Genomic DNA, 21,245 nt, shown 5'->3' with positions numbered 1-21,245 from the left:
CTTCTGTGTTCGTGTGGTGAAAGATACTGATGAGTAGTCTACACAGAGACCTCAGGTGCACCTATCCCATAGGGAATGACCATGTGTTGACAATGTTATGGACACATGTCACACCGCCGGACTAGAGGGAACTAGACATAGGAATATTGTTGATTGAAGCAGGTGGGAGTTACTGCATTGGCCAGGGTGAGTCATCAACACAATGCAAAGACAGTTGTAATTTGTATAAAATGTACATTTTCTTCGAGTTTATATTGGGACCATTGTTAGTAGATATTTCTTGTCAATATCATCTTCCTGGTATCGTGATTATGTCTGTGGGTCAGCTTATTGCTTTGGTCATTGAAAGGTGAAGGGCACCCTGTTGCAGCTGTGTGTGTGTGTGTGTGTGTGTGTGTGTGTGTGTGTGTGTGTGTGTGTGTGTGTGTGTGTGTGTGTGTGTGTGTGTGTGTGTGTGTGTGTGTGTGTGTGTGTGTGTGTGTGTGTGTGTGTGTGTGTGCGTCTGTGTGCGTGTGCGTGTGTCTGTGTGTTTATAGTATGAGGAGCAAAAGGAAGTTTGTTGATTCATAATTGACATGGGTAGATGCCTGTGGATAAGTGTACAAACATATAGTCTTTACTTACAGGGTCTACCCAAGAATTAAAGATAATGTTTTGATCTCCCACGGCAAAGTGCTGTAAACATAGCAGAGGTGTGGAGGTGTGTGACGTTTACCTCCACGATTGGCTGCTGTCAGCGATAGTTTTTTAAAACTTTAGACAGGAAGATGACCGTTATGGATGTTACAGAGTCTGATTGGCTGCTGTCAGAGATAGCCATTTCGAAGAAAAGACTTGGCTGAACACAAAAACTATCATTTTAATGTAATTTCTGTTATTACTTTAGAGAGGAAAACACACCATTATGGATGTTACAGAGAATGAAACAGGGTCTAATTTCTTGATGGAAATCTAGCATGACACATTTTTTGTCAACAGAAGCCATTCTACCTCAGAACTACATAATTACAGGTAGCCTTGATAGTATCCTCCATAGGCTAATGCCAGGCACTACACCGAATACAATATTTTTTTAATCTATATATACGTATATCAAAATGTCCATTACGAGTTGAATATAGACACAAATATGAGATTATTTTTATTACACATTTTCTGAAATATTGTATTGAAATATGTAAATGAAGCTATATACAGGTAACAGCCAAAATAAAGGAAACACCAACATAAAGTGTCTTATTAGGCTGTTTGGCCACCACGAGCCAGAACAGATTCAATTCACCTTGGCATAGATTTTACTAGTGTTTGGAATTCTATTGGAGGGATGTGACGCCATTCTTCATGACCCTAAACATGGTGGGATGTTAATAGCTTAATTAACTCAGGAACCACACCTGTGTGGAAACACCAGCTTTCTTTCTTCTAATATACTTTGTATTCCTCATTTACTCAAGTGTTTCCATTATTTTGGCAGTTACCTGTACATGTGCCTATTCTGTCAACTGGTGGTGTAAAATACTTAAGTAAAAATACTTTAAAGTACTACTAAAATATTTTGGGGGGTATCTGTACTTTACTATTTAGATTTTTGACAACTTGTTTTTTGGGGAGTATCTGTACTTGACTTTACTATTTATATTTTTGACAACTTATACTTTTATTTCACTACATTCCTAAAGAAAATCATGTACTTTTTACTCCCTACATTTACCCTGAAACCCAAAAGTACTTGTTACATTTTGAATGCTTAGCAGGACAAGAAATGGTCCAATTTACACACTTCTCAAGAGAGTGTGCCCCCCCCCCCCCCCCCCCCACACACACACACAAAAAAAAGAATGGTGCCATCTGGTTTGCTTAATATAAGGAATTTGAAATGATTTATACTTTTACTTTTGATACTTAAGTATATTTTAGCTATTATATTTACTTTAGATACTTAAGTATATTTTTAAAACCAAATACTTTTAGACTTTTACTCAAGTAGTATTTTACTGGGGGACTTTCCTTCATTAACATGTCAACTTCATAACAAACACTGGGGGACATCTATAAGTGGCAAAACAAGCTCTGTGTGCCCTTTCCAAAAATAATTAAATACATGGTTGATTGACCATAAACATTTATTTGGGCGATTCCATGCAAGGATAGCCCCCAAAAGTTTTTTGGTATCTCAGATTGTTCTGGCAATTCTCACATAAAAACTTCATTGGGAGGAAGCATCTGTAATTGAGACCTGCCTCTTGATTGCATTGTAATGCTCTGATCCAGATCTGTGACTGTATGGGTTTGATTAGACAACAACAGCAGTGGCTGCTGAAATTGAAGTGCCTCATGTGACACGGGACAAATTACCCAGGAGTGCTTTTTACTGAGGAGGAAATTATGGGAGCATTAAGTATGCATTGTTCTGCAGTGTTCAGGATGCTCACTGTCTGTGATTGATTAAACCAAGATTTTTATGTGTTTTTGCTCCGCAACAGAATGTGCTGTGCTGCAGCTTTGACCGCTTGATCTCTAACAATGTTGATAAGAGCTTGGTTATTATTTAGCCAAATGCAGCAGTTTGTTTGTGAGGCTGTGGATGCCTCCCTCCCTCCAGTCCTTCGTACAGTAGCACGGTGGGTTTTATTGAATGCCAGTAGTAAGCCCGAGCGCGAGCCAACAGTTGTCTCTCTCAGCCTGGCAGGCTTCTGGTCTCCCACGGTGGTAATCCCAAACCCCAGGGTCCCCTTCCCCTTGTTAAAGGGAGCATTAAGAGGAGGGGTCTGCCTGACTGTGTGTGCCTCTTTCTCAGTCTCTTTGACAGTGTGGCTCTGCTCTGACCTCTGGCATCTACAGCTGTGCTGGCCTCTCTTCTCCTGTTCCACACAGCACAGCACCCAGCAGCACAGCACACAACACACAGATGGCCAGCCAGCCAGCCATCCCTCCCCTCCTCATCCATAACCCTGACCCCTCTATATCTTAGCTAGCTGCTCAGTGCTTCTGTTGTGCTCATGTGCTGGCAATGCTGTCCACCTCTCTCTGTTTCCCTCTCTCCCCTCTCTCTCTCTTCTTACCCGTCTGTTATTACACCTCTCCTCTTCTCCTTTTTTTCATACATGTTGATTACAAAGACAGTGTTGGAAGCAGTCATGAATGTTCCATGTGGACATTCATTTTTAATGTCTTGGAGGCAGTCATCAGTGCTTTGTGAGAGTCCACAGACCTCCGAGTCTATCTGATGACATTGATGAGCCAATCAGTCAAAGCTATCATTTGAAAAGCTGCAGGACCCTGCTCTCTCTCCATGCTTTATTCATTTAAAAACCAACGCATTCATTGAATTCATCAGCTTCCTGTTCAGCTTAAAAGGACACACTGCAATGCATTCAATGCATTAATCTCTGTGAAATACCTTAATAAAGCCATGTTCTGCTGCTCTTGAAATCACTGACATGATAATAACACGGATTCAGTTTGTTGATGTTACTACGGGCGACGAAACACTACTTGGATTGAGATTTTATCTGGGTTTCTGATGCTGGATAACATCTATTAATGCCCTGTAACAGTTTTGAAAGCTTGACATGAACATCTCTTCTATATCCAGAGGTCAGAAACAGAGCCCCCTCTGTCTCCTAAGAATATGTATAATGTAACACTTTTGTATCCTCTAACGCTTTATTTGTGTCTAGAAGCTTTTTAGTGTCTAATGGGTGTTTTAGCTTCCAATATTGTTTTGCCCATAACAGAAAGCGTGACTGATTGCCTTTGTACCCGCGTCCTCTTCGTTTGCTGTTCATGTACTGGTAGCAGTGCTGACTGCGCTGGCTTCCTGTGTGTGTGGAACGCTCAGGCTTTGTTGGGGCAGCGGAGCAGAGAGCTCTGTGCGGGCAGCACGGCCAGCAAGGGGTTAAATATTTCACCACCCCTTTGTTTTTCAGAGGCGGTAGCGCTGATGTCTCTTTGGTCTCGTAGGAGCTTTACTTACCTCGCAGAGAGAGAGAGGGAGGGAAACGGTTAGAAAGGAGAGCATGTCAATGCATTCCTTGTCTGCACTTAAAGGGGAGTATTCCTGGGATGGGATTTGAGGGATGACGCCGGAGGTCCTCTCTGCTGACCCCTGTGCTGCCCCTCCCGCCCAGATTCCTGGGTCCGAGGCAGGGACTGTTAGTGCTTAGTCCTTCAGCAGCTGAAACCTGATACTGAGAGCACGGAGGTGCAGAAGACTCCGCTAAGCTTCACTTTTATGGGACTTTTAATGGGCCTCAGGATCTCGTCACGGTATTTTTGTGCATTCAAATTGCCATCGATAGGGCACACTGTTCCCAACGTTGTTATCAGCAAACCGCACACCCACACAACGCCATACACGTGGTCTGCGGTTGTGAAGCCGGTTGGACATACTGCCAAATTCTCTAAAATGACGTTGGAGGCGGCTTATGGTAGAGAAATTAACATTCAATTATCTGGAAACAGCTCTGGTGGACATTCTTGCAGTCAGCATGCCAACTGCACACTCCCTCAAAAATGTGGCATTGTGTTGTGTGACCACACTGCACATTTTAGAGTGGGCTTTTATTGCCCCCAGCACAAGATGCCCCTGTGTAATGATTAGGTCGATTAGACCCTAATTAATCTGCCATTCCGATTAATCGGTCGACCCGATTAATCGGAATGGGGGATTAATTAGGGCCAATTTCAAGTTTTCATAACAATCGGAAATCGGTAATTTTGGACGCCGATTTTGCCGATTTATTATTATATATATTTTTTTACACCTTTATTTAACTAGGCAAGTCAGTTAAGAACACATTCTTATTTTCAATGACAGCCTAGGAACGGTGGGTTAACTGCCTTGTTCAGGGGCAGATTTTTACCTTGTCAGCTCAGGGATTCAATCTTGCAACCTTATGGTTAATTAGTGCAACGCTCTAACCACCTGCCTCACGAGGAGCCCGCCTGTTACGCGAATGCAGTAAGAAGCCAAGGTAAGTTGCTAGCTAGCATTAAACTTATCTTATAAAAAACAATCAATCAATCATAATCACTAGTTATAACTACACATGGTTGATGATATTACTAGTTTATCTAGCGTGTCCTGCGTTGCATATAATCGATGCAGTGCGAATTCGCGAAAACGGACTGTCGTTGCTCAACGTGTACCTAACCATAAACATCAATGCCTTTCTTAAAATCAATACACATAAGTATATATTTTTAAACCTGCATATTTAGCTAAAAGAAATCCAGGTTAGCAGGCAATATTAACCAGGTGAAATTGTGTCACTTCTCTTGCGTTCATTGCACGCAGAGTCAGAGTATATGCAACAGTTTGGGCTGCCTGGCTCATTGCGAACTAATTTTTTACGTAATTATGACATAACATTGAAGGTTGTGCAATGTTACAGGAATATTTAGACGTATGGATGCCACCCGTTAGATAAAATACGGAACGGTTCCGTATTTCACTGAAAGAATAAACGTTTTGTTTTCGAGATGATAGTTTTCGGATTCGACCATATTAATGACCTAAGGCTTGTATTTCTGTGTGTTATTATGTTATAATTAAGTCTAGGATTTGATAGATCAGTCTGACTTAGCGATGGTAGGCACCAGCAGGCTCGTAAGCATTCATTTAAAACAGCACTTTTGTGCGTTTTGCCAGCAGCTCTTCGCAATGCTTTAAGCATTGCGTTGTTTATGACTTCAAGCCTATCGACTCCCGAGATTAGGCTGGTGTAACCGATGTGAAATGGCTAGCTAGTTAGCGCGCGCTAATAGCGTTTCAAACGTCACTCGCTCTGAGACTTGGAGTAGTTGTTCCCCTTGCTCTGCATGGGTAACGCTGCTTCGAGGGTGGCTGTTGTCAATGTGTTCCTGGTTCGAGCCCAGGTAGGAGCGAGGAGAGGGATGGAAGCTATACTGTTACACTGGCAATACTAAAGTGCCTATAAGAACATCCAATAGTCAAAGGTTAATAAAATACAAATGGTATAGAAGAAATAGTCCTATAATTCCTATAATAACTACAACCTAAAACTTCTTACCTGGGAATATTGAAGACTCATGTTAAAAGGAACCACCAGCTTTCATATGTGCTCATGTTCTGAGCAAGGAACTTAAACGTTAGCTTTCTTACATGGCACATATTGCACTTTTACTTTCTTCTCCAACACTTTGTTTTTGCATTATTTAAACCAAATTGAACATGTTTCATTATTTATTTGAGGCTAAATTGATTTTATTGATGTATTATATTAAGTTAAAATAAGTCTTCATTCAGTATTGTTGTAATTGTCATTATTACAAATACATTTAAAAAATCGTCCGGTATCGGTATCGGCTTTTTTGGGTCCTCCAATAATTGGTATCGGTATCGGCGTTGAAAAATCATAATCGGTCGACCTCTAGTAATGATCATGCTGTTTTATCAGCTTCTTGATAAGCCACACCTGTCAGGTGGATGGATTATCTTAACAAAGGAGAAATGCTAACTAACAGGGATTTAAACTAATTTGTGCACAACATTTGAGAGAAATAAGCATTTTGTACATATGGAAAATTTATTTTATTTCAGCTCAGGAACTATGTCATGGGACCAACACTTTTCACGTTGCATTTATATTTTTGTTCAGTGTAGATGGACACTAGATGGAGAGTCCTCAATCAGCTCTCTCTCTCTCTCTCTCTCTCTCTCTCTCTCTCTCTCTCTCTCTCTCTCTCTCTCTCTCTCTCTCTCTCTCTCTCTCTCTCTCTCTCTCTCTCTCTCTCTCTCTCTCTCTCTCTCATATGCCACCAGGTCAGGGGAAGAGGAAAGAAACTTCCAGTTATGTTACTGTAAGACAAAGATGAAATGAGTGCAGCAGATAAAATGAAGAAAACACGACAGTCCCCAGCGACCTTGGCCATAATCTTTAGCCTCTTTTTCTATCTGCCCTCAAAAGGCAATGCTCGTGTCTCTGAAAAGCAGACAAGTCGAAACCCTCTCTGTTGCATTCCACTATTGATCTGAGCAAACCTGTATTCAAGCCATTCAAAATGCAGTCGTTTGAGTTGCTGACCTAAATGAATGTTTATTACTGCCTCTCTGTGCCAGCGGCCTTCAGGGCCTTACAACTTCTCTGGGATATGTGGGACGCTAACGTCCCACTTGGCCAAAAGCCAGAAAAAATGCAGCGCGCCAAATTCAAAATATATTACTATAAAAATCAATCTTTCATGAAATCAAACATCAATCTTTTATGAAAGACACCAAATTAAAGCTACACGTGTTGAATCCAGCCAACATGTCTGATTTCAAAAAGGATTGACGGCGAAAGCACACCAAACGATTATGTTAGGTCAGGACATAGCCACAGAAAAACACAGCCATTTTCCCAGCCAAAGATAGGAGTCACAAAAAGCAGAAATAGAGATAAAATTAATCACTAACCTTTGATGATCTTCATCAGATGACACTCATAGGACATCATGTTACACAATACATGTATGTTTTGTTCGATAATGTGCATATTTATATCCAAAAATCTTAGTTTACATTGGCGCCATGTTCAGAAATGCCTCCAAAATATCCGGAGAAATTGCAGAGAGCCACATCTAATAACAGGAATACTCATCATACACTTTGATGAAAGATACATGTTTTACATAGAATTAAAGATACACTTGTTCTTAATGCAACCGCTGTGTCAGATTTCAAAAAAACTTTACGGAAAAAGCACACCATGCAATAATCTGAGACGGCACTCAGATATAACAATATTTCTCCGCCATGTTGGAGTCAACAGAAATACGAAATTACATCATAAATATTCCCTTACCTTTGATGATCTTCATCAGAATGCACTCCCAGGAATCCTAGTTCCACAATAAATCGTTGTTTTGTTCAATAATGTACATTACTTATGTCTAAGTAGCTACTTTTGCTAGCACGTTTAGTGCACATGTCCAAACGCTCGCGCAGATGCAGGAGAACTCGGACAAAAACTTCAAAAAGTTATATTAAAGGTCGAATAAACTGGTCAAACTAAGTAGAGAATCAATCTTCAGGATGTTGTTATCATAACTCTCCAATAACGTTCCAACCGGAGAATTACTTTGTGTCTCTAGAAGTAATGGAAAGCAAGACGATATCATTTGGAATGCGCGTGACCAGGAACTAGCATTCTGCCAGACCAATGACTGAAACACCTCCCATCCGGCTCAACATCACAGTAGAGGCTTCATTCCACGTTCTACAGACTGTTGACATCTAGTGGAAGGCGTAGGAAGTGCAAACAGATCCATTGAATAGGCGATTTGTTGAACATCGACCAGCCTCAGAATTCTCACTTCCTGTTTGAATTTTTTCTCAGGTTTTTGCCTGCCATATGAGTTCTGTTATACTCACAGACATCATTCAAACAGTTTTAGAAACTTCAGAGTGTTTTATATCCAATAGTAATAATAATATGCATATATTAGCATCTGGGACAGAGTAGGAGGCAGTTCACTATGGGCCCGCTATTCATCCAAAAGTGAAAATGCTGCCCCCTATCACAAAGAAGTTAACAGCCTACAAACGCCTTCTGAATTCCATTTATCCATGGCAGAAGAAGCAGATTTCAAAGTGACAATCACATCATCACTGACACCTTGCTCTTGGTGTTGATGACTGACCCTGCAGGTGAGTAAGGAAACATCAAAGTGGCCCAGCAATAGGACTGGGAATTACCAGGGACCTCACAATACGATGTTGTCACAATTCTTATGTGCTGATACAATATGTATTGCGATTCTCACGATTCTCATGATATCTATTGTGATTAGATACTGTGATTTTATTGCGATTCGATGTTCCAAACATATTGCTCATCATATGTCTGCTGCAGAGACAAGAGAGAGCCATGAGAAAACACGTTTTGATCAGTCATGGAAATAAAAGTGCTGAAATCAAATTGCCTCCCTATTTAAAAAGATGATGGAGAACAAGCTATGAAGGAAAAATACTGGAGTTTTGGTGCAGGTACAGCCATTTAGCGCAATAATAATATTGCGATATTGTCAAACGATACGATATATCAACAAAAATAATATCCTGATATGCAGTGGTGTAAAGTACTTAAGTAAAAATACTTGAAAGTACTACTTAAGTGGTTTCTTGGGGGGTATCTGTACTTTACTATTTATTTTTTGGAAAACTTTTACACAACATTCCTAAACAAAATAATGTACTTTTTATTCCATACATTTTCTCTGACACCCAAAAGTACTTGTTACATTTTGAATGCTTAGCAGGACAGGAAAATTCACACATTTATCAAGAGAACATCCCTGGTCATCCCTACTACCTCTGATCTGGCAGACTCACTAAGCACAAATGCTTCGTTTGTAAATTATGTCTGAGTGTTCCCCTGGCTATCCGTAAATACATTTAAAAAAGAAAATTGTGCCGTTATACGAGTTATCATTTTACTTTTACTTTTGATACTTAAGTATAAATCAAATACTTTTTGACTTTTTACTTGAGTAGTATTTCACTGGGTGACTTTCACTTCTACTTAAGTAATTAAAAAAAAAAGATATCTTTACTTTTACACAAGTATGACAATTGAATACTTTTTCTGTATCGATGTTTTTCCTACATCACTAGCCAGCAGTGTGTTCTGTTTGTTGCGAGGGCAGAACGAGACAGTATTGAGTGCATCATGTCTCAAAAGCAGTAGGTAGGAGGATTGTCAACAGCACATCAAGGTGGTTTATTATGGGACTGGAAGCTGGCAGACAGTGGCATGCACAGTAATCAGACAGTGTACAGTTCTTGTGTTTTTTTATTCTATAGCACACATCAATATCTGCAACCACAACTCCATGGTTAGAAAGGATTAACCAGTCTGTTCCTTCTACATTAACCTGGCTGTTTATTCTCTTGTGGTGTGGATAGTTCATTGTCACTGTGCTGGAAAGCATGTTCTTGCTAGTGAGTGCGAATTAATTCTCTTGAGACCAAACTCTAATCTAGCTTGCTAAGGCTGTTTGCTCATGAGCGCTGTGTGTATTTTCTGTGTAGCTGTGTAGGTGTAACGTGTGTATTTCTCTGCTATTTGTGTAGGTGTGACATCGGGAGCAGAGCTCTCCTTCACCCTGGAGCCCAGTGACATCATCGCGGTGCAGGAGCAGCCCCTCATGCTGCACTGTCAGGTGGAAGGCATCCCACCAATCACCACGCAGTGGAGGCGGAACGGAATCCTCCTGGTGGTTGACCAATACTACACCATGTTCCACAACGGCACTCTGCTGATTGGACGCTTCCAGAGGACCAAGTCTGACGGCTCAACTGATGAAGGGGATTATGAGTGCATGGGCCAGAACTCCTTTGGTCTGGTGGTGAGCCGCAGGGCTAGGGTGCAGGCTGCCAGTAAGTGTTCCTTTAATAACCTTGCTACGGGGGTTATTACTGCCATGGTAGTACCATTTTATTACAATGTGATTGAAAAGCATAATTAGCAATTCCCAACATATTACCAACATTGGTAATAGGAGAGGCATTTGTTGATTGCTAGAAAGTATGACTCAATGAATACAATGAATATGAATACAATAACTCAATAATATTTAGGTTTAAGTTTAAATCTGCAGAACTTTTTGCCATCACTATTGTTGGAAGGTGGTGAAATCTGACATTGGGTTCGTCAACCCATGTCTACAGAATGTCTCTCATGTAGCCGACCGCTGCTGGATACGTGGCTATACAGTCAGAGTAACCAGCAGGCTACTGTATTTACCAAGCTTTAATATTGGAGCAACATTATGTTTGGATGAGCCCAATATGAGCGACTTAGGGAGCCAGGGAGATGGATTTGTTGGTTTGCCTTATTTCCACAGATACATTAGCATTTTGGATTTTGCCCTCCCTTCATGTTGTCCCTAGTAATATTTCATACTTAATCTGTGCTCTTCTCTGGAATTTACTATTAGCAAGCCTTTATACTTGGCGTTCACACTGCGTTGTTGTGCCTGCTGTAATCTCAAAGTGTTGCTGATCACCCTGTTGCTGGCACCAAGATGAATTTTCTGCGCTCCGCTCTAGTCACAAAACTCTTTTTTGGATTCACTTGAGTTCCACGTCAAGTGCTAAGCATTGGAACCATGGCCATAAGCAAAGAGGAAAACGCTCACCCAGAGGCGGCGCTCCTAGTGGCCGGGGACTTTAATGCAGGGAAACTCAAATCAGTTTTACCTCATTTCTATCAGCACGTTAAATGTGCAACCAGAGGGGAAAAACTCTAGAACACCTTTACCCCACACACAGAGACGCGTACAAAGTTCTCCTTCGTCATCCATTTGGCAAATCTGACCATAATTCTATCCTCCTGATTCCTGCTTACAAGCAAAAACTAAAGCAGGAAGCACCAGTGACTCGGTCAATAAGAAAGTGGTCAGATGAAGCAGATGCTAAGCTACAGGACTGTTTTGCTAGCACAGACTGGAATATGTTCCGGGATTTGTCCGATGGCATTGAGGAGTACACCACATCAGGTACTGGCTTCATTAATAAGTGCATCGATGACATAGTCCCCACAGTGACCGTACGTACATACCCCTACCAGAAGCCATGGATTACAGGCAACATCCACAATGAGCTGAAGAGTAGAGCTGCCTCTTTCAAGGAGTGGGACTCTAACCCGGAAGCCTATAAGAAATCCTGCTATGCCCTTTTGACGTACCATCAAACAGGCAGAGCGTCAATACAGGACTAAAATCGAATCGTACTACACCGGCTCCGACGCTCGTCGGATGTGGCAGGGCTTGCAAACTATTACAGACTACAAAGGGAAGCACAGCCACGAGCTGCCCAGTAAAACGAACCTACCAGACGAGCTAAATTACTTCTATGCTCGCTTTGAGGCAAGTAACACTGAAACATGCAGGAGCGCACCAGCTGTTCCGGACAACTGTAAGATCGCGCTCTCCGTAGCCAATGTGAGTAAGACCTTTAAACACGTCAACATTCACAAGGCCGCAGGCCAGACGGATTACCAGGACGTGTACTCGGAGCATGTGCTGACCAACTGGCAAGTGTCTTCACTGATATTTTCAACCTGTCCCTGACTGAGTCTGTAATACCAACATGTTTCAAGCAGACCACCATAGTCCCTGTGCCCAAGAACACGAAGGTAACCTGCCTAAATGACTACCGACACGTAGCACTACCGACCCGTAGCACAAAGTGCTTTGAAAGGCTGGTCATGGCTCACATCAACACCATTATCCCAAAAACCCTAGACCCACTCCAGATGCAATCTGTGGATCAACACTGCCCTTTCACACCTGGACAAAAAGAACACCTATGTGAGAATGCTATTCATTGACTACAGCTCAGCGTTCAACACAATAGTGCCCTCAAAAGCTCATCACTAAGCTAAGAACCCTGGGACTAAACACCTCCCTCTGCAACTGGATCCTGGACTTCCTGACTGGCCGTCCCCAGGTGGTAAGGGTAGGGAACAACATATCCGCCACTGATCCTCAACATGGGTGCCCCTCAGGGGATCGTGCTCAGTCCCCTCCTGTACTCCCTGTTCACTCATGACTGCACGGCCAGGCACGACTCCAACACCATCATCAAGTTTGCCGATGACACAACAGTGGTAGGACTGATCACCGACACCGATGAGATAGCCTATAGGGAGGAGGTCAGAGACCTGGTTGTGTGGTGCCAGGACAACAACCTCTCCCTCAACGTGATCAAGACAAAGGAGATGATTGTGAACAACAGGAAAAGGAGGACCGAGTACGCCCCCATTCTCATAGATGGGGCTGTAGTGAAACAGGTTGAGAGCTTCAAGTTCCTTGGTGTCTACATCACCAACAAACTATCATGGTCCAAACACACTAAGACAGTCGTGAGGAGGGCACAACAAAGCCTATTCCCCCTCAGGAGACCGAAAAGATTTGGCATGGGTCCTCAGATCCTCAAAAGGTTCTACAGCTGCACCATCGAGAGCATGCTGACTGGTTGCATCACTGCCTGGTATGGCAATTGCTCAGCCTCCGAGGGTAGTTCATACGACCCAGTACATCACTGGGGCCAAGCTTCCTGCCATCCAGGACCTCTATATCAGGCGGTGTCAGAGGAAGTTCCTAGAAATTGTCAAAGACTCCAGCCACCCTAGTCATAGACTGTTCTCTCTGCTACCGCACGGCAAGCGGTACCGGAGCGCCAATTCGAGGTCCAAAAGGCTTCTTAACAGCTTCTACCCCCAAGCCGTAAGACTCCTGAACAGCTAATCAAATGGCTACCCAGACCCCTCTTTTACACTGCTGCTACTCTCTGTTTATAATCTATGCATAGTCACTTTACCTACATGTACATATTACCTTAATTACCTCAACTAACCGGTGCCCCCGCACATGGACTCTGTACCGGTACCCCCTGTATATAGCCTTGCTTGTTATTTTACTGCTGGGGTTTAATTATTTGTTACTATTATTTTTTACTTATCTATTTTTTACTTTAACACTTTAAAAAAATCATTGTTGGTTAAGGGCTTTTATTAAGGGCTTGTAAGTAAGCATTTCACTGTAAGGTCTACTACACCTGTTGTATTTGGCGCATGTGACAAATACAATTTGATTTGATTTGATTTTGATAACAGACTTATTATCTCTTTGGTGGAGAGAAAATGTGGCTGTTTGGTTGAGACAGTCTCTCAGAGTAGTCTCTATTGAACTCTATCCTTCTCTCTCTCTTTTTCTCTCTTTTTTCTCTCCCCGTTCCATTTCTCTCCCCCTCTCTCTCTCTGTCTCCATCTCCATTTGTGTATCCCTCCGTGTCCTCTAGCCCTCTGCTCTGTTTGACCAGACGTGGCTGTTGTTTGGAGAGAGACATAGAACAGCACTATGCTGGACACTGCCTCGTCTCTTATTCCTGCCTTGGCATTTCTCATTCTGATACTGTAGCTATGTACACTGCACAGTGTATGTGTAGATTACACTGTAAACATACGGCTATTACATTGTCAAGGCTGTGCTTGACTTGACTGGAAATGGAAGAAAACATAGTGGCGATGGTCATTTAAATACATAGACAGTATAGCTTACACGGTGGAGTTATTCCAGTGGAGGCTGCTGAGGGGAGGACGGCTCATAATAATGGCTGGTATGGAGTCAATGGAGTGGTCTCAACTAGAGGTCGAGCGATTATGATTTTTCAACGCCGATACCGATTATTGGAGGACCAAAAAAATCCGATACCGATTAATCGGCCGATTTTTTTGCATTTATTTATTTATTTGTAATAATGACAATTACAACAATACTGAATGAACAATTTTATTTGAACTTAATATAATACATCAATAAAATCAATTTAGCCTCAAATAAATAATGAAACATGTTCAATTTGGTTTAAATAATGCAAAAACAAAGTGTTGGAGAAGAAAGTAAAAGTGCAATATGTGCCATGTAAAAAAGCTAACGTTTAAGTTCCTTGCTCAGAACATGAGAACATATGAAAGCTGGTGGTTCCTTTTAACATGAGTCTTCAATATTCCCAGGTAAGAAGCTTTAGGTTGTAGTTATTATAGGACTATTTCTCTCTATACCATTTGTATTTCATATACCTTTGACTATTGGATGTTCTTATAGGCACTTTAGTATTGCCAGTGTAACAGTATAGCTTCCGTCCCTCTCCTCGCCACATCGACAACAGCCACCCTCGAAGCATCGTTACCCATCGCTCCACAAAAGCCGCGGCCCTTGCAGAGCAAGGGGAACAACTACTTCAAGTTCTCAGAGCGAGTGCCGTCACCGATTGAAACGCTATTAGCGCGCACCCCGCTAACCAGCTAGCCATTTCACATCGGTTACACCAGCCTAATCTCGGGAGTTGATAGGCTTGGAAGTCATAAACAGCTCAATGCTTGAATCACAGGGAAGAGCTGCTGGCAAACGCACTAAAGTGCCTATAAGAACATCCAATAAAAAAAGTATACCTCTGTGTATTGATTTTAAGAAAGGCATTGATGTTTATGGTTGGGTACATTCGTGCAACGATTGTGCTTTTTTCGCAAATGTGCTTTTGTTAAGTCATCCCCCGTTTGGCGAAGTTGGTCTTCACACAGTTCGCAACGAGCCAGGCGGCCCAAACTGCTGCGTATAGCCTGACTCTGCAAGAGAAGTGACACAATTTCCCTAGTTAAAAGAAATTCATGTTAGCATGCAATATTAACTAAATATGCAGGTTTAAAAATATATACTTGTGTATTGATTTTAAGAAAGGCGTTGATGTTTATGGTTAGGTACACATTGGTGCAGCGACAGTGCTTTTTTCGTGAATGCGCTTGTTAAATAACCGTTTGGCGAAGTAGGCTATGATTCAATGATAAATTAACAGGCACCGCATTGATTATATGCAACGCAGGACAAGCTAGATAAACTAGTAATATCATCAACCATGTGTAGTTAACTAGTGATTATGTTAAGATTGATTGTTTTTTATAATATACGTTTAATGCTAGCTAGCACCTTACCTTGGCTCCTTGCTGCACTCGCATAACAGGTAGTCAGCCTGCCACGCAGTCTCCTCGTGGAGTGCAATGTAATCGGCCATGATCGGTGTCCAAAAATGCAGATTACCGATTGTTATGAAAACTTGAAATGGGCCCTAATTAATCGGCTATTCCGATTAATCTGTCGACCTCTAGTCTCAACCACATGGAAACCATGTTTTTGATGTGTTTGATACCATTCCGCTGACTCTATTCCAGCCATTAGTATGAGCCATCCTCCCCTCAGCAGCCTCCACGGAGTTAGTCTCAAAGTGAATGTGTTATGCTATGTGGTGCTTGTTATTTTCAGAAGGTCTTGTCTCGTTGCTTTATGAGGCTTCGGATCATAGTAACTGAACAGTGAAGTGACCATAGAGCAGAGGGTTGGTGGTGTCTTAAGTAAGGCAGCCACAGTAATTGATGTGGTCTCCAAGCTTGTGCAGCAGCCTTTGTCCTTTAACGGCTAATAGAAGACCCTTTGTATTGAACTCTGTACCTTCATATGTTTGTTAATGATGATGTGGTGTGCTCCAGCGCTCCATTGCTGTGCAGTGCTGGAAAACAATAGACAAACCCATGTGTTTCTGTGGAGGGAAAAAGACAGCATATGTCACTGCCTTAAATTGGAGAACAATGGGTCAGTTGAATGTGCAGTATTCTTTTAAAAACCCTTTGCACACACACACACACACACACACACACACACACACACACACACACACACACACACACACACACACACACACACACACACACACACACACACACACACACACACACACACACACACACACACTTGCCTACAATATAGTAACTCAAATGCACAGGCATCTACTGCAGAGGTCGTGGGGAGCAATCAAAGCAGCACCTTTGTGATACTGTACAGTTAAGCGTTTCTGAAAGCTCTTCTGTGCTGCGTCGAGTTACACACTGACAGACAAAGGCTGGCAGAGGGCTTAGATTCCTGCCCTGTGTGTAACACAGGCCAGGAAGGAGACAGCTCACTGCTGTGCTGTTGTGTCCATGCGGCCTCGCCGCTCAATGGGACCGAGGTGGCTAAGTGGTCACGGGGAGGGCCTTGCGTCTCGCAGGCCACTGGAAAAAGTCCTCCCTGCGCAGGGGCGCCGCCAGACACAAGAAACCTTTTAAAACCTCCTTAGGGAGGCTTTCTCTCAATAGTCAGCCCATAGTTACCGTTTCAGCATCTCCCCACTTTTACATGAGAGAAAATCCTGGATTTGACTATTCCATAACTTCTTATTTATGATTTAGTGGTCTGAGGGTGGAGTGGATGTAAAACCGTGAGGGGGGGTGAAATGAAAGTCGGTCCCCCTTAATAGGGTGACTGACAGCTCAGTACCCAAGGAGTATTATTTTTTATTTGACCTTTATTTAACCGGGCAAGTCAGTTAAGAACTAATTCTTATTTACAATGACAGCCTACCCCGGGCCAAACCTGGGCCAATTAGAATATTCACTGCTGAGGGGGATGGCTAATATTAGGTCTTGTCTACAGCTGGTATTACAAACAACATTTCATATACAGTGATACAATGAATGTGTCACACAATGAATCTACTCATGTATCCACACCTGGCCAGCACAGATCTCTCTGATCTCTCTGAATGTGCTCCACAATCTGATTAAAGGATGTACTAGGATTTAATGTTATGTGCAGACAGCTTCTTTCTCTCTGTGTCAAGTTGAAGGTCATTGCTTCGGGTGGTGGGCTTTTTCCACCACTGGCTGCTCCTGAAAAGATAATAGTGTGTTCTCTTCTCTTCTGGGCTTCCTTCCTTTTTGTTCTTCAGGGTCACTTAAATGGATGACCCCTGCCCTGTGACTCATATTGATCAGTTTAAGGATTACCGATGGTCTGGAGGTCACATTCTGACATTATGGCCTTTGACCCCTAAGGAGGGGGTGTTGAGAAAGGGCCCCATTCTAATGAAGCATGTGATATTTATCTTTTGGGAATGGGGAAGTTCGGAGTCCTGACATGCCTACCATATGATAGTAACCGCGTGTGCGTGTGTGTGTGTGTGTGTGTGTGTGTGTGTGTGTGTGTGTGTGTGTGTGTGTGTGTGTGTGTGTGTGTGTGTGTGTGTGTGTGTGTGTGTGTGTGTGTGTGTGTGTGTGTGTGTGTGTGTGTGTGTGTTTTGCGTGCCGATGCTGAATTGATGTCTTTGTTGAGTGACAAAGTGAAGATAAGGGCAGGGCCTTCTCCTTAATGAATCTTTACTTGGTTATCTGAGCCTGCAGGACACCAGGCTTCAGGACAGGAGGAAGCAATCATAGTGAAAAAGAACAGCTGGGCAATTCCATGGTAACGGAATTACGCTTTGACAAAGTTTAACAAACCATACAACTCTATGCACAAGGACTACTTTTAACAATTTCCACTGAAAAATGTACACAAAAACTAATTTAGTGCGAGAACTGTGCAGAATGAGATGTCAGCTATGACAGGACACATTGAGTTAAAAATATATTTTTGTTATTGAACTACAGTAAGTAAAGTGGATTTACACCCGGTAACGGAATTATGGTAACGGAATTACATCATGGATCCCTGATCTGTACTACACAGAAATGCATTATTATGGATATGAATGTCATTCTCCTCATGTTTTCACAGGTTTGGAGCACAGTAGAGTACGGTGCAGTACAATAGCAGAGTAGAGTAGGATAGAGTAGAGTAGAGTTCAGTTGAGTACAGTAGAGATCAGTATAGTAGAGTTCAGTAAAGTACAGTACAGTAGAGTATAGTATAGTTCAGTAGAGTTCAGTACAGTATAGTATAGTTCTGTACAGTAGAGTACAGTACAATATACTCTACTGTACTGTACTATACTTTTCTTCACTGTACTGGTCTGTATTGTACTGTACTACTGTATTGTATTGGACTGTACTCTACTGTGCTCTACTCACTGTACTGTACTATCCAAACTTGTGAAACATACTTCTATGATAGGTTCAGATTTGGTCCAGTCCCGTCCATCTGTGGACGTTAACATCATGGGTGAACTGACCAAATTTCAACTACGTTTCAACGTCCATGGACGTCCAGTGTCGGTCGGTGCTCAGTGGGTGAGGATGCTAGTTACAGGAAATGGAAAGAGAGGGGGCTCATGGGTAGGTGTCAGTAAAAGCTTGCAGAGGTGACATTAACTGGAGAGAGAGAAAGAGAGAGGCAGAAAGAGAGAGGCAGAGAGAGAGAGAGAGAGAGAGAGAGAGAGAGAGAGGAGTTGTCCAGACTCTGACTGTTTTAACACTCTTGGTTTGACCACCAGACAACAGAAAGACAAAGAAAACAGTTATGAGCTGAACATAACAGTATGTCAGTGGAAGGGAGGACAGTAGCATGTGACCCAGCTGTGGTTTGTGACTATTAGGATTTCCCATTGTAGCCAATTCAGTTGCAGTAATTCCGTTACTGATTTGATAACGGAATAACAAGTTTTAATCACTCAATAATTCATAAACAAAATTGATATCAGTAAAAACACTGTAACTAATTGATAGGTCTACCTTTACTTGTTACTTCTGTATGCTTTCATTATCCTCTCTCATTAGGTAGAGACATTTGAAAATATCTTAAAGCGTGAAGATATGTGGGTTTTTGGTAAAGGAATTACAAGGCACAAGGCAATATTTCTTAAACTTACACAAGGTTAACAATTTCTCCAAAACGAAATATATGTGTTGATATTAGTTAGCAGGGGTCTTTACATCAACATTATTGGGTTTTAATGTATTTCTGAAACCTTTTAAGACTTTTTCTGGTAGATATTTTCTAAGACCCCTTTTCCATCTGTTTATCCACAAATCAAATACATTACTTATGCCAAACTTTTTAAGATGGAAAATTGTTGGAAAATGTATCTATGCCTTTATTTCCCACAAATATAGACTCTTAGCTGTCATTTGACACCCATTTTGATATGCTCCTAAAAACTTCACATGTTGGTGCTAATGGGTCATTTTCAATGGAAATGCCCAGCTAGAGAATGGACAAATGGGCTCCGCAGGAATTCACTGCGCCAACGTCCAATGTTGCCCATCAAAGCGTGGTCATGTCTATTGTTGTTTGGGAAAATGGTGGTTAAAGCATGATCCTCTCATGTCTTTCGCCTCGTGTCAGTAAAGGTCTCTGTGTGCTCCTGGGTGCACTGTCACAGACATGAAATGCTTCTGGGCTTACAAACCAGAATCAATGTCCCTTTGATAGCAGCACGTACAGATGCCCTGCTAGATATGGAGTTTGATCTATGAATCATTACACATCATGAGGGGCTTGAACAATCCACACTGGGTATTGTTATCACATGAAGCAAAATCTATATTTCCTTCTTCAAAAGCAGTGGGTCTAGTTCTTGTTTTTTTATATCATCCAGTAGGAGCCTTTGTTTGTTTGTATTTTATTCTTTAGTAAAAGACTGTGATGGACTGGAGTGATTCCCTGTAGGATGCATCCAATTATGTATATTATCCCTGGATTGCTGATGCTATATATTGGCCATTGAGGTGCTTTGAAGCCACCGGTCGGCCATATTGGTACTCCCCAGTCCTCAACAGGAATGAATGAAATTCTACACTATTTCAATTACATGTTTCAAGAACAAAATTACATGTATTTAAGTATTTATATTGTTGTAGTAAGGACAGTAACATTAGTAATGTCTCAAAATTATACTTTAAGGAAAATGTTTTTAAATCTTTTTATTTTACATTTGTATGTTTATCTCACATAATATAATTTAAAAGTATGCATTAAGGTGTCCGTAATAGAATAAACTTGGCAAAAACAAATGTAGACATTAATGAATTAATTTCTATAGCTTCCAAAATATTATTTACAACGGCGGGGCAGTGCCAAGATGGATGCGCGGTAGCTTCAGTCATCTAGTTTATATATAAATCATTGGATGAAGCGCAGTAGGCATCAACCCTGGCTCACCCACTGGAGGAGACATAAGAAGAGATGTGGCAAAAGTGAAACAGCTCTGCTCTACTTTCCTCCCAGGGAGGAGGGAGAGGTGAAGGAGGGGAGTCGTCTCTCAACACCTTCCTCCCCCTCAGAGTTTGAACTACATATTGATAATATCAGTGTACACCATCAGGGCCTCTCTGTCTTTCCACATATACCCAGACAGTAGAGAGCAGGGAAGAAGTGTTGATGGGAGGTGAAAAAATGCTATGATGATGTTATCAGCCTCTGAATGTTTCCATTTCTATTAGATGCCTCTACTTAGCTCTCAGCTGTTCCTATATTGCACTATTGGGGGGTTGTCTAAATACTTGGTACAGAGGATTGTGATACAGGAAGAAGTGTGAAAGTGAAGTAGCTATAAGGAAGGAAGGAACACAGAGGCAGACAGGAGTGCTGGGTTACGTTCTGTCAGTGCTGCAGGCCTCTCCTAGGGTAGACACTAATAGCCAACCTCCAGCAGGGGCAGTTTAGCATATGAGAGAGGCTTGAACCATTTCAGATCTCTTTTATCCTTTTAGGGCCCACCAGTAGAGAAATACATTTGAGACGGGAAGGAAGCTGAGACTTTTTTCTCTCCTTTAAAGAGAGGTTCGTTACTCAAGACTTCTAAAGATGAAAGGTTATTTTTTGTCTCATGTATTTGTCTGTGTTGGGGCTCATGCTCAATTTGTACTTTAGGGTAATTTGTGCTGCATTACAGCCTCGCTCCCTGCACCACGGCTCCATGGCAGTTC

General features: G+C 41.9%; 1 protein-coding gene across 1 annotated transcript in view; it reads left to right on the top strand.

The window, feature by feature from the left end:
- Positions 1-21,245, top strand: part of LOC139562827 (immunoglobulin superfamily DCC subclass member 3-like) — a 99,817-nt gene that overhangs the window by 3,223 nt on the left and 75,349 nt on the right. Inside the window, exon 2 of the mRNA XM_071380940.1 lies at positions 10,079-10,384. Within this exon, the coding sequence (XP_071237041.1) occupies positions 10,079-10,384 (306 nt within the window). The remainder of the gene's footprint in view (positions 1-10,078; positions 10,385-21,245) is intronic.

This window comes from Salvelinus alpinus, chromosome 33 (assembly GCF_045679555.1).
Source record: "Salvelinus alpinus chromosome 33, SLU_Salpinus.1, whole genome shotgun sequence".
In the NCBI taxonomy this organism is placed as follows: Eukaryota; Metazoa; Chordata; class Actinopteri; order Salmoniformes; family Salmonidae; genus Salvelinus; species Salvelinus alpinus.
Note: the sequence above shows the minus strand (reverse complement) of the source record. Positions and strands in the feature narration are given on the sequence as shown.